General features: G+C 40.5%; 1 protein-coding gene across 1 annotated transcript in view; it reads right to left on the reverse strand.

Annotated features, from left to right (window-relative positions):
- GLUD1 (glutamate dehydrogenase 1) overlaps nt 1–13288 on the reverse strand; it is a 36467-nt gene that overhangs the window by 15063 nt on the left and 8116 nt on the right. The window contains exons 2-4 of the mRNA XM_032424007.1: nt 4714–4794; nt 4192–4247; nt 3204–3267 (exon numbers count right to left, since the gene is read on the reverse strand). Of these exons, the coding sequence (XP_032279898.1) occupies nt 3204–3267; nt 4192–4247; nt 4714–4794 (201 nt within the window). The remainder of the gene's footprint in view (nt 1–3203; nt 3268–4191; nt 4248–4713; nt 4795–13288) is intronic.

A 13288-nucleotide genomic window follows, 5' to 3' on the forward strand; every position in this document is an offset into this window, starting at 1 on the left:
CCTAAGACAAATTCATTACCTTTATAAACAGGAAAACACAACTTTAAAAATGGTTCAGCAATGAAGTCTTCCAAATAAAGTTCTTTCTAAGGGCTGTACTTGAGTTCTGTATTTTTTACTTTTTAGCCAACTGAACAAGGTATGTCTTATTTTATTTTATAAAAGATTTTATTTATTTATACTTTAGAGAGAGAGAATGAGCACAAGCAGGGAGAAGCAGACTCCCCGCGGAGTAGGGAGCCCGACATGGGACTCGATCCCAGGACCCTGGGATCATGATCTGAGCCAAAGGCAGATGCTTAACCGACTGAGCCACCCAGACGCCCATAACAAGGTATGTTTTAATATTTTCCTACACTTTTGGGGCCCAGGTCCAAGGTGATGTGTTTCTCTGCGCAGGCTGTGAAGCAATAGATACATAACCGGTCTAAGATAACTTGGAAATGGTCAAGCTTGCTTTTCACACTCCTGCCCCGCCCCCCAGCCAATCTGTCATACTCCTGTGTCTGAGCACTGCTTCCCTTAGGTGGCTTCTAAATCACATGAAGTCTGACTACCCCAAACCACTCTCCCCCCATATAATTTCCTCCTTGGAAGGACTAATGCCCCATCCTAGCCTCATCCTAACAAAAGGGCTCTACTATTTCCATTTGCTCACAATGTCCATTCCTTGAGAGCAACAGACTTCAAGGATGTTCTGTAAAGATTTGTTTGACCATATTGCTTTTCTCTCAAGGTATATATGACAAATTGCTTCTGAATCCTTCTAGAGGAATCTACAAAAGTTTTTTTTAGCAATAATCAAGTGTCAAGGAAGCTTGTGTCAAATCACAATTCCAACTGGAGAAGGGCTATTGGAGAGGGGCTACTGGCAAGGGGCAAGTTTGAGATACAGTTTGTAAAATTGCTTCTCAGAAACCTCAATTCATCTAGATAGCCTGAGGTGAGACAGCTCTCCCTACCCAAAGCCGAAATATTATTAGGCTTGTGAGTTTTCTACTCCACACAAAATTTAGGGATGCTCGGATTAGAGGTAAATCCTGAATTACAGACAAATTCTCAAATACCTTACAGAGAATCACTCCATCCCACAATAGTATAAAAAAGATGAAAAAGTGGCTAAAGAGCGGAGCTGCTTTAACAGAACATGAGCACAGGGTGGAGCTGGAAAGCCAATTTTGGTGCATGAAGATCCGGAGGAATTAAAGAGACGGACACACTGGTTACTGTTAAGGTAACTTTACAGTTTACAAAGGTGATATCTAAACTCGCGCAATAGAATGAACACCAACCTTTCACAAACTTAAAAAACAAGACAAGAGGAAAGAACACTTCCTACCTCATTCTCTGAGGCCAGTATTTATTCTCTATCAAGGGCCTCACAAGAAAAGAATGCTACAAACCAATATCCCTTAGAATAGCATTAAAAAAAAAAGTACTTATGAATAAACTAACAGAAGCGCTGAAAACTACAGCCCATCACCGAAGGAAATGACAGGAGAGGAAACAAATGGAAGGACATTCAGTGTTCAGGGACTGGAGCACTGGCCAGACTGGTCTGCAGAGCCACCGCAATCCCTATCAAAGGCCCAGCTGACTTCTTTGCAGAAACTGAAACGCATACCATGTGACAGGGCCAGGACTCAGACCCAGGTGGAACTCACACTCTGAAACTGTGGAAAAGAGAAGTCCCAACCAAAATAAGGGAGAAATGACTTCATTTGCAGAGGTTTGCTAGGACCAGTTCTGTGCCCTGGAGGGAGAGAGAGAATTCCTCCCCCGGATGCTACAAAGCTTTCTGAGCCCAGGTGTCAGGTTAGCTGTATTGTGAGTCAATGAGGCTTTTTGCTTCAGAAAAGAAGTCAAATTGCTATATTTTAAGCCTTCATTGTTTCGACCAATCTCTTTTAACCTTTGGAATCCTAAGGTACTGGTCAATATAGAGAAAATGAAGCTGGTTATAGTTTAGATATGGGCAGTAAATACTACTGAATAAAGTCTGAAACCACTAAAGACTGAAACACGTTGCGATTTAAGCTTAGAGGACATATGATATAAAAATCATGAAGGCTGTCAACAGGCTGCACATGACTGCGCTTCACCAAATCTTTCAGTCAGGAAGGGAGTCCCCTCCCCAGTGCTTCCCCTGCTCAGTGACAGGACAAGTCCACAGCAGTGCTGAGGAGGAGGCATGCCAAGAATCCAAATGCCTTTTAAATGATGAACGACAGACCAAATCTGGTAAAGTTCTCGAGTTACTTATATTTATTTCCGTATTAGTTTATTTTATGCTCTTTTTTTCCTAAGAAGAGGGCAAATTTCAAAGTAGGATATCTTAAGTTCATAGGAACTTGTCAACGGTGGGGACAATGTTGGGGAAGAAAAACACAGGGGCAGGAAAACAGAAAAAGTAGATTTTTCTTTCTTACTTTAGTCAGTCTTCTTTATGTTACAAGGGCAAACATTCTGTTAAATACTTTTATGTTATTAGAACAAATTAGAATCCTTCTAGAACAACAGAAGAAATACAGACTTAATTTGCTTGAAAAATTAAAGATTAAATGATGAATATTCATATATCATAGCAGAAAGGACATTATGACGCAGATGACAGTACCATACAAAAACATCAAGCCCATGAAGATCAGCACCCTCAGAAATCTAGTGTTTGGCCAAAGGGCCTCGTGACAAATCTCAGGAGCCCCGGGAATCCTCAAAACCAGCCAGTGATGGATGGCGGAGTGAGCCATAGTGTGAGCCCCCCTCCCCTCCCAGCCTCTGCTCACTCTTTGAAGGGGCAGCTTGCTTTAGGCTCTAATTCCAAAAGGCATCAGATCTCTCACTGCTTTCACAACAGGATTATTATTGTAAAAGTGATTTTTTACACATTTAAAAAACATTTATAATACAGGAATTATTTAGTTCCTAAAATCTTTCTGGGCATCACAATAGGGATTGTACGAGGAGACGAGGTGGAAGCGATCCCCCAGTGTCCACAATGCATACTGAGAAGCTGAACCTATTAGAGACGTGTATCAAAAACAGGCCCACGTGCATCCACCATAGTTATCACAGAACCCAGTTTCTCAAAGTAAAGGGGCAATTCTACCCAGGTACATATAGATAAAAACAGGAGTTTAACTTAAGGCAATTGCTTTTTAGATGTTCCTACTCTATGCACAAGCCTACAAGGTAACACGTACCAATAAAGCCCTTCTTCGCCAGCTCCATGGTAAACCTCCTTGTGATCTTTTCCAATTCATTATCCTATAAAGGAAAAAAAATGAAAACAAAACAATGAAACAAATGTTTTTGATAGAAAGCCACTGGTAGAGATAATAGTTGCATCATATTTTCTACCTATAGGACATTTTCATATATCTTCTTGTGTAATCCTTACAACTCATAAAGCAGGCATTTCCATTTTGAAGATTAAGAAAATGACAGATCCGAAATTAGGTTATACAAAAAAAAAAAAAAAAAAAAAAAGAAATTAGGTTATACAAATAACAGACAGTACAACTAGGGCTCAAATCCCAGTGTCTGCTCTCTTTGTATTAATACAGGACCCTATGAGCAATCCCTGTGGTATATAACAGCTAGCTTAAATTAACTTGGAATTGATAGGCTAAACAAGATTTTTACTGAATTAAGGTATTTGTCACTAGACCTTGAGATCCCAACATAAAAATCTGAGATCAGGGCGCCTGGGTGGGTGGCTCAAGTTGGTTAAGCAGCTGCCTTAGGCTGGGGCATGATCCCAGGGTCCCATGTCGGGCTCCCTGCTCAGCACGCAGTCTGCTTCTCCCTCTGCCCCTCCCCCCAGTCGTTCTCCCAATCTCTCTCTAAATAAAATCTTTAAAAAACCATCTCAGATCATAGTAACATGTTAAATGTATATAGAGCATTTTATATTTATATTGTACAATATGTAACATAGATATAAATGCCTAAGAATATGAAGGTATTAATTACCTTTTAACCAGTGTAAAAATGAAAAAGGACTTTGATGTTAAGCAGGTGACCTTAAATGGCACCACACTCAATGGGTTAATTATTTACTTGTTTTTCCATTCCTTTAAAAAACAATAGGGGCCATTAATCCCACTGGTATGGGGGACACACAGAAACCCTGTAATTTCAAGTCCTTTGTGAGTGCCCCAAGTGCATAAATGTTAGTTTGATACTTACAGTATAGTTCTTGGGATTGATCTTAACACCAGCCTTGGCACCCCCAAATGGCACATCTGAAAGAGAAGGCTGCAAGTTGTTATCCCATACAAAGGACAAAAAAATTCAAGAGGCAGAAAGCACCATGCAAAATTACAATGATTCAAATATGACACTTTAAGCTTTAATTTCAGAAAATTCAAGAAATAAACTCACACTGAGCTCTTCTAAAATGTAGTTGAACTAAAATTCTAGTGGCACAGGAATTACAAGGCTAGGCAAGTTCCGATGCCTATTTAATCACTGTGCTTTACTACTTCTGAAAGAAAAAATGTATTTATTTTCCTTCTACTATGATTTGGTCTTACGTACAAGAGTATGGAAAGGGATTTAAAAAAAGATCCACACTTAAAGAAAATCCAATTAGTTCCTATAAGAAGTTTTCCATTAAAAAGACTAAATCTTAATTAAGACTGACTAAAAAATGATATAAGCACCTATTTCCCTAAAGCATTATCAGGCAGCAACAGGGGGGTCCCTTACCAACCACTGCACACTTGTATGTCATCAAAGAAGCCAGAGCCTTCACTTCATCCACACTCACATCGGTGCTGTAACGGATACCTGTGGGGCGTGAGAAAGAAGGGGATGTATTTAGAACACCCTGCCGGCTGGTTAAAAGAAAAAGTGCTAGAAATTGAAATGTCCACACTTTTTGCATCTTACACCCTGGTTACTTAAAGTAGCTTGTGATACAAAGTCAAGGAAAATCTGCTAATTAGACACCTAGCAAGGGCTACAGGATGAGTCCTGAATTTGATTTTTAAGTATTCTGATAGTTAAGAGAAAAAGATTGGCGTGGGAGTGCAGTTTTTGCGTTCTGGTAGGAGCAGATAAGAGCATCAAGCAGGGTTCCTGGAGATGAAGAGATGAGCCACAGTCCTGTCCTTGAGGGACTTACAACCCAGTGGGATACAGCAGGAACTATGACTTCACAAGACAAAAACTACCTTCAAATGAATGTTTTTTATGCTTTTAGGAGGGCAACTAACTCAGTGAAGGCTTTTTTTCTTTATTTTTTGGCTTAGGTGATTTGGTAGCAGGGAGTTCAAAAAATTTTCCTTTCTGATAGCATATAAATATGAGCAAATGGTTAGTCAAAAGAGTCAACTTGGTATCAGATGTCTAGAGGTTCTGGCTTCAGACAAGTGTACCCAGAGATCCTTATCTCTTCCTCCCTTCACCCACTGCTAGCCTGTCAACCAAGAGATGAGCAGCTGCTCTTTCTGCAAGGATGGAAGGAGGCCAAGTGACAGGCATCTGTGTCTTACTGTCCCTGCACTTGGGAGTGATTAGGTGTTTGGTAGAGGGGACATTGAAAGTGAGTATGCCCACTACTTTGGTTTTGGGGGTCCTGGTCACTCAACCTCCCGAGTTTTGCAGCGTGAAGCCACCTTTCATCCTCTGTAGCTCATTGCTTCTCAACCCCAAGGAAGGAGGCCAGAGTGAGGCTGATGTTTGCATACTACTGGGGCTCCGAGGCACTGGGTGTGTTTGTGAGTGATGAAGGATTCCTGAATGAACCTGGGTACAACCTCCACTGAGAGTTACAGTAATGGGGGGCCTCAGGGACATCTCTTAAAGAATTTTGGGAATAAAACCTTTTCAGATAGAAATATACAGTATCTCATAAACTGGCAGTTTGAGAAAACTTCCCTAGTCATTTTTAAAAGCTGGCTTCTTATATATTTCAGAAAACATCTATCTAAACACAAATGATACATCTTAAGAGAATTTTATCTGTTGTATATACAATCATAAAGAGCAAATTCTAAAGCTGAATATATTTCTTTGGCCTATTAGAAAAATAAAATGAGGGGCGCCTAGGTGGCTCAGTCGTTAAGCGTCTGCCTTCGGCTCAGGTCATGATCCCAGGATCCTGGAATCGAGCCCCGCATCGGGCTCCCTGCTTCTCTCTCTCCCACTCCCCCTTGCTTATGTTCCCTCTCTGTCAAATAAATAAATAAAATCTTAAAAAAAAAAAAAAGATTAAATTTAGAAAAATGAGCTCTTAGAAATAGATCTTACATATAATGGGTTCTCAGATTATCCTGAAACAAATTTATGTCTTAGTGAAATTTTAGATGAGAAATGACAGTTTTTTCTTAACCCACTGAGCCACCCAGGCACCCAAGAAATGACAGTTTTTTCTAAAGATCTAGTGGCTACCTGTTGCTATAGAGCTTGCTTCCTTGTTTTATTCAGGCCTCTATTAAAACTTTCTTCACTCAAAGAGGCCCCTCCTGACCACGTTATTTAAAAAAAAGCGCCCTAGCAGGAGGGAAAGAATGAAGGGGGGAAATCGGAGGGGGAGACGAACCATGAGACTATGGACTCTGAAAAACAAACTGAGGGTTCTAGAGGGGAGGGGGATGGGAGGATGGGTTAGCCCGGTGATGGGTATTAAAGAGGGCACGTTCTGCATGGAGCACTGGGTGTTATGCACAAACAATGAATCATGGAACACTACATCAAAAACTAATGATGTAATATATGGTGATTAACATAACAATAAAAACATTTCAAAAAAACAAAAAAAATTAAAAAAAGCACCTTCCTCATCCCCACTCTCTAGTCCCCTCTGCCTTATTTAAATGTTTTACCACTGACTTTATATATTTATTTACCATCTTGGCTTCCCCACCTGGGAAGCTAGCACCGTGAGGGCAGACTTTTATTTTGTTCATTGCTTTAATTCTTGGTACCTAACATAGAAAATAGCATGCAAGTATTAGGCGCTCAAATACGTGGTGAATAAAAATATGAATATTTCTTGACTAAGGTGTTAATACAGAAAAGCCATGGTCACTAAAATTCTGACATGCCTGTAAGTTCTAAACAATTCACCAGAAGTATCTGCTTATATTATGAAAGGGCTAGAAAGTAGTAAGAGGCAGAAGTACCAGGTCCTAAAAAGTACTCCAGGAAAAAGCAAAATAAACCTGTAAGTAATATTAAGACCAAACATTTATTTCTTTAAAACAAAAAATTTTGCTCAAACACTACAATGTGTTTTTAAAATCAATAAAAATGTTACCATGTAACCGAGTAGAAACCGAGCTAGGCCACGGACCTGGGCCGGGTGCAGGGACGGGCACTTCCTAACCAAGTGAACGCAGCTCAGCAACAGCTGCCGTGGCGTGTGCCTGCTTACCTGGGGTGCGCAGGACACTGCTGCGCGTGGCCACAGCTTCCATCTCAGCCATTTTCCCTCTAAGTATTACCCAGTAGTGGCAGATAAAGAAATTTAGGTTTTAAAAAAGTCTAAACTGATAGTAGCTTAAACAAACAATAAAATTCGATTTCATTACTTCTCAAGATAAATTCATGAAGGTAGTAAAAATAGTCTGCTATTAAAAATTAGTGTTTCTATGTCCACAATAGCCAAACTATGGAAAGAGCCAAGATGTCCATCAACAGATGAATGGATAAAGAAGATGTGGTATATATATATATATATATATATATATATATATATATATATATACAACGGAATACTATGCAGCCATAAAAAAAGAGAGAGAAATCTTGCTATTTGCAACGACGTGGATGGAACTAGAGGGTGTTATGCTCAGCGAAGTAAGTCAATCAGAGAAAGACATGTATCATATGACCTCACTGATAGGAGGAATTCTTAATCTCAGGAAACAAACTGAGGGTTGCTGGAGTGGTGTGGGGGGAGTGGGAAGGATGGGGTGGCTGGGTGATAGACACTGGGGAGGGTATGTGCTATGGTGAGCGCTGTGAATTGTGCAAGACTGATGAATCACAGATCTGTACCTCTGAAAAAAATAATATGTTAAAAAAAAAAAAGAAGATAGTAGGAAGGGAAAAATGAAGGGGGGAAAATCGGAGGGGGAGACGAACCATGAGAGACTATGGACTCTGAGAAACAAATTGAAGGTTTTGGCGGGGGGGGGATGGGATAGCCCGGTGATGGGTATTAAGGAGGGCACGTATTGAATGGAGCACTGGGTGTTATGCACAAACAATGAATCATGGAACACTACATCAAAAACTAATGATGTAATGTATGGTGACTAACATAAAAAAGAATTAGTATTTCTATTACACACAAAGCAGTTTTTTCATTGCTCTTTTAGAGCCTGTGGAAGTAGTTGCTAAGTTATTTTAATTTCCCTTGCTTTCTTTAAAAAAAAAAAAAATTACCTTAGTTTCAGGCGTATCACACCAGAGTAACTGGACAATTCTATACATTATACTATGCTCACAAGTGTAGGTACCACTCTCCTTGCTTTCTTAAGGGAGGGGAAAAGTTATTTTCCCTTATCCAGTGCTTTAAACTAATGCCTTCAGTGGGAAACTAAAAACAGCTTGAAACAGTAACATTCACAAATCTGAGAGCGATCCTATTATTCTAGACACTGAGGGTAATTAGAAACTGGACTCCTCCTTGTAGAAAACGGTGTAAACAAAATGTTTTTTTACTGCAGAAGTCCCGGAATGATGAGTCAGAAACTGTACATGTATAGCAAAAAAACATGTTTCTGCTGGAAAGAACCCAGGAATTCTTGTTTGTAAAGTGAAATTTTCTTTCCGAGCCACACCCAGTCAGAGAGCTCAGCTGCAAGCACGGAAGAGAAGCAGTTAGATCAATTACCTTTCATACCAGCCTTTTCGGCAGGCTAGGAGCCACTGAAGGATTCCAGTGAACTGAGATGCAGGAGCAGAAGAGTTAGGGGGATGAGCCCTGGAGCAGATGAAGGTGGGGGCAGAGGGGGACCCAGGAACCAACGCACATGATACTGCTGGACTAAAGAAAAAACAGGTTTTCCTTTCAGCTTTCTAATTAATCAGTGATACACAAATGTTTTTACTTCTGGAAGCAGGCACACACTAGCACAGGGTTATTTAAACTGTTGGTCTGGAAAAAACTCTCCAAGTAGAGCCATAAATAAACTACTCTGTACCGTACCAATACTTGAGAAAAAACGAGCCCCAGTATAGGAGTTCACCCATACCTAAGGGAAAGCTACTTGCTTTCCTTCTTATGGGACTGGAAACCAAAGGTAATTACTAAAAATATACTGTCACCTAAAAATTCTTACCCACATTCTATTGGATATTAAGAGTATGATAGCTCTCCACTGTATTGTAAATCCGGTGGATTATGAGATATCAGCACAACTGGGGCGAGCGAGGGACAAAGTCATGTGCATATACTTGATGTGACACTGACTACCTCGAGTTAGGACAGACCCCACATGTTATACCTCAAAGTTCTAAAAGGGGGAAAATGTAGCATTTCTGAACGCCTCCTGTATTTCAAAAATACAGAACTTGAAGACAAAGTCGTTCAGTAAAGCCAAATAACATGTAATACACACACACATACAAGAAAACCAGGAAAGCTTAAAGTGTTTTAAACCAAAATGAAACAAGAAGGATCTTATTTGCAGTCTGAATATTTTCACTTTTTCCAAAACCACACCTTTCCTTCTTTTCTGTGGGATGGATAGTATGGCAGAGAAGGCTAAAGGTGAGCTGGACCAGCTGGGATTGGATGGGGGCACAAGGATAGAAACCAGGAGGACCAAAAATTTTATTCCAGGAACGGAGAAAAGCAAATTATGATTTTTTTCTGTCCTAAAGTCCTACAGCACTAGCTGTTAGCCTGTGCTATTAGCGTTACTAGTGTTCGGGAGCAGGTTAACGGGCTCTCCGAACGCAGCGCTGGCAGCTATAATGGGGGTGAGTACTTACAGTGAAAAGCAGGAGTCCATGGCTGGCCATACTAGAAAGGGAACTGAGTGATTACCCAGGTGTCATTAGAAACAGGGTCTAAAAATCAAGGACCACATTCTGACTGGCCCACAGCGTAACTCGTACTTCCAGTTCACCAGAGGAAACTAAAGAAACAGCACCCATGGCAATGGTTTATTATTTATCAAACCCGGTAAAGTTGGAGGAAGGGTTGGTGATACAGCTTTGAAATCAGACCTTTCATTCTGAAGAGTAATTAACTCTATCATACAGTTATTTTGAACTAACTGGTATCCAGATGTTTCAAAAGAACATTAATAACATGCAGACATCTGCATGCTACACAACACAAAGCAATTCTCTGCCTTTTGACTTAATGACCAAAGATATTCCTTACTATCCTCAAGAGCCTCATGATTGGTGTACAGCACGTTTTTCTAGGAGAAATAAAAATCAAAAGCAAAAATTAGCTGAAGTTGCTATAGTGATGAAGAAACCACACCAGCTCCTTACTTTTGAGAAAGATTCAGTGAAAACTACAACTGAGTAGCTTCGATTTTTTTTCCTTCTGCTAGCTGACTCAAAACCAAAAACAGACAAAAAAGCTCCTAGCAACTGAGTCACCATTGTTTTTTTATGATGAATCATTAACTAAACACATTCATGAAAATTCAAATGGTTTTAAAAATTACTTGAACCAAGATCTTTTAAGAGGGCTTGATTTATGGGGCTCCTGGGTGGCTCAGTTGTTAAGCATCTGCCTTCAGCTCAGGTCATGGTCCCAGGGTCCTGGGATCCAGCCCCCGCATTGGGCTCCCTGCTTGGCAGAAAGCCTGCTTCTCCCTCCCCCACTCCACCTGCTTGTGTTCCCTCTCTCGCTGGTCTCTCTCTGTCAAATAAAAAAAAAATCTAAAAAAAAAAAAATGGGGCTTGATTTATTAAAAATTCAATTTCCAACTGTATTCTCTCACTTTTCAGAAAACCAAGAGTTCTACCACAAGCACAGAACATACAGGAAAGCAAAAAGACCTTAGAACTCTTAAAATGCATGCACTAACCCTGTTGCTATTTACTCCTGAGAACATCTTTTTTCTCACTTAACACTGATATAATTTCTAATGTGCAACAGAATGGCATAACTTAATTACAAATAAGGAGAGGAGAGCAAGAAGCAGTGAGGAGCCAGCACTCATCAGCAAGTAATGACCACGGAAAATATGGGAAGTCTCAGATAAAAATTCATTCGGCACTGCAAGGAGCATTTCGTTCGGGAGCAAAGGAAAATCATACCTTTAACTGCTTTTGACAGTGTCCATGTCTGTATCAGAAGGCAGGGAAGCCCCATTATCAAAATCTTTTACAGTTTTGAAGAGACAAACTTAGTAAGTTCTGGGAAGCCTATGTTTAGCTGATGTTGGAGAAATGAAATGGAAAATATTTCACTTCTTCTTTTCATTAACATTTAAAAGTTATAACACATATGTATGTGTTCATCAAAACTTAAACATAGAAAAAACTAAATCTCCCCTATCACTATGTAATCCCTGTCTTTTCCTTACGGGTGACCGTTCTTAGCAATTTATGTGTGTATATATATCTATACATATCCTTCCAAATTATTTCCCTGCATTTAAATACATACTATCAGGGGTGCCTGGGTGGCTCAGTCGTTAAGCCTCTGCCTTCGGCTCAGGTCATGATCCCAGGGTCCTGGGATCGAGCCCCACATCGGGCTCCCTGCTAGGTGGGAAGCCTGCTTCTCCCTCTCCCACTTACCCTGCTTGTGTTCCCTCTCTCGCTGTGTCTCTCTCTGTCAAATAAATAAATAAAATCTTAAAAATAAATAAATAAATACATACTATCTATCGAACATATAGCTTTGTCTTGTGCTTAAGTATTGAACTTACTGCCCAATACACGGAGGAAAGATGAATTAAGGGGGGGGGGTCTTGTTCACTGGTTTCATAGATTGCTTATTCTGATAATAGCAGTAAACTTAGTCCCACCTTCCTACCAAACAGGTCTTGGAAACGATGCCAGTATAAGTGGTGAATATAAAATTTGACATTTAATAAAACATAATAATAACTTGTTATAAAAAGGTTCAAAGGGTAAAGGATCGACATTACAGATACCCAGTTTCATATAAATTATGAATAAATCTAGGTGACATTTGAGATGGATCTTAAGAGCAGGGAGAGAGGGGCGCCTGGGTGGCTCAGTCGTTAAGCGTCTGCCTTCGGCTCAGGTCATGATCCCAGGGTGCTGGGATCGAGCTCCGCATCAGGCTCCCTGCTCCGTGGGGAGCCTGCTTCTCTCTCTCCCACTCCCCCTGCTTGTGTTCCCTCTCTCACTGTGTCTCTCTTTGTCAAATAAATAAATAAAAATCTTTAAAAAAAAAAAAAGAGCAGGGAGAGAATTAGAGGGAGACAGGGAATAGACGGGCACCATAGGTAGAGTGACTGTACTTTGCCAGAGTAAGATCAAGAAAATACGTATGCCCGTATTTCCAATTTTCCTAAGGATCATTTTATACCCATCTCCTTTAAGTTAAAAATCCAGTCCTTTTTCCTAATAACACTTTCTGGTCCCTGATAGCACCCTTTTTCTAACAGTGCCTCAGGCTAGAAATTTGAGTTATCTCATTCTCAGCTCCTCTGCTGCTTAGCCTTCTGGGCCCTCCCAGATTTATCATTATCTGCCCAACAACCATTAAGGGAAAGCTGTTTCTGCTTGCACACCTCTGATACCAAATATGTGGGTTTTCCACACCAACAGCCAGTCCTCCAAATCTCTGTGGACACCAACTGGTTGTCGTACACAATTTAATTCAATTCTGACACTGACTACCTGGAGTTAGCGCAGACCCCACAGATTAAGGGCTTAGTCCCACAAGACTGGCCGTCATTTTAATCACAGGTATTGGATGCCCAGGGTAGTCTTACTTTTGTCCAATTTGGTTACAAACCCGGGGGCTCCCACACCTCCCTCCTCAGGTTTGGTAATTTCCTATAATGGCTCACAGAATTCAAGTAAGCACTTCATGCATGTATACTAGTTTATTATAAGGTCCTGAGTACAGGAGCTTCTGTCCCTGTGTAACAGGTGCACCATCCTCCTGGCACATGGATATATACCAAAAGCTCTCAGAACCTAGTAGTTTCAGGATTTTTATGAAGGCTTCCTCATGTAGGCATGATGACTGTTAACTCAATGTCCAACTCCTCTCACCTCCATGGAGGATAGGGGATGGAGCTGAATGTTCCATGCTATTCATCATGGCTTAGTCTTTCTGGTGGCCAGTTGCCATCCTGAAGCTATCCAGGAGCCCACC

The sequence above is a fragment of the Phoca vitulina genome, unplaced genomic scaffold, assembly GCF_004348235.1.
Source record: "Phoca vitulina isolate PV1807 unplaced genomic scaffold, GSC_HSeal_1.0 scaffold29, whole genome shotgun sequence".
In the NCBI taxonomy this organism is placed as follows: domain Eukaryota; kingdom Metazoa; phylum Chordata; class Mammalia; order Carnivora; family Phocidae; genus Phoca; species Phoca vitulina.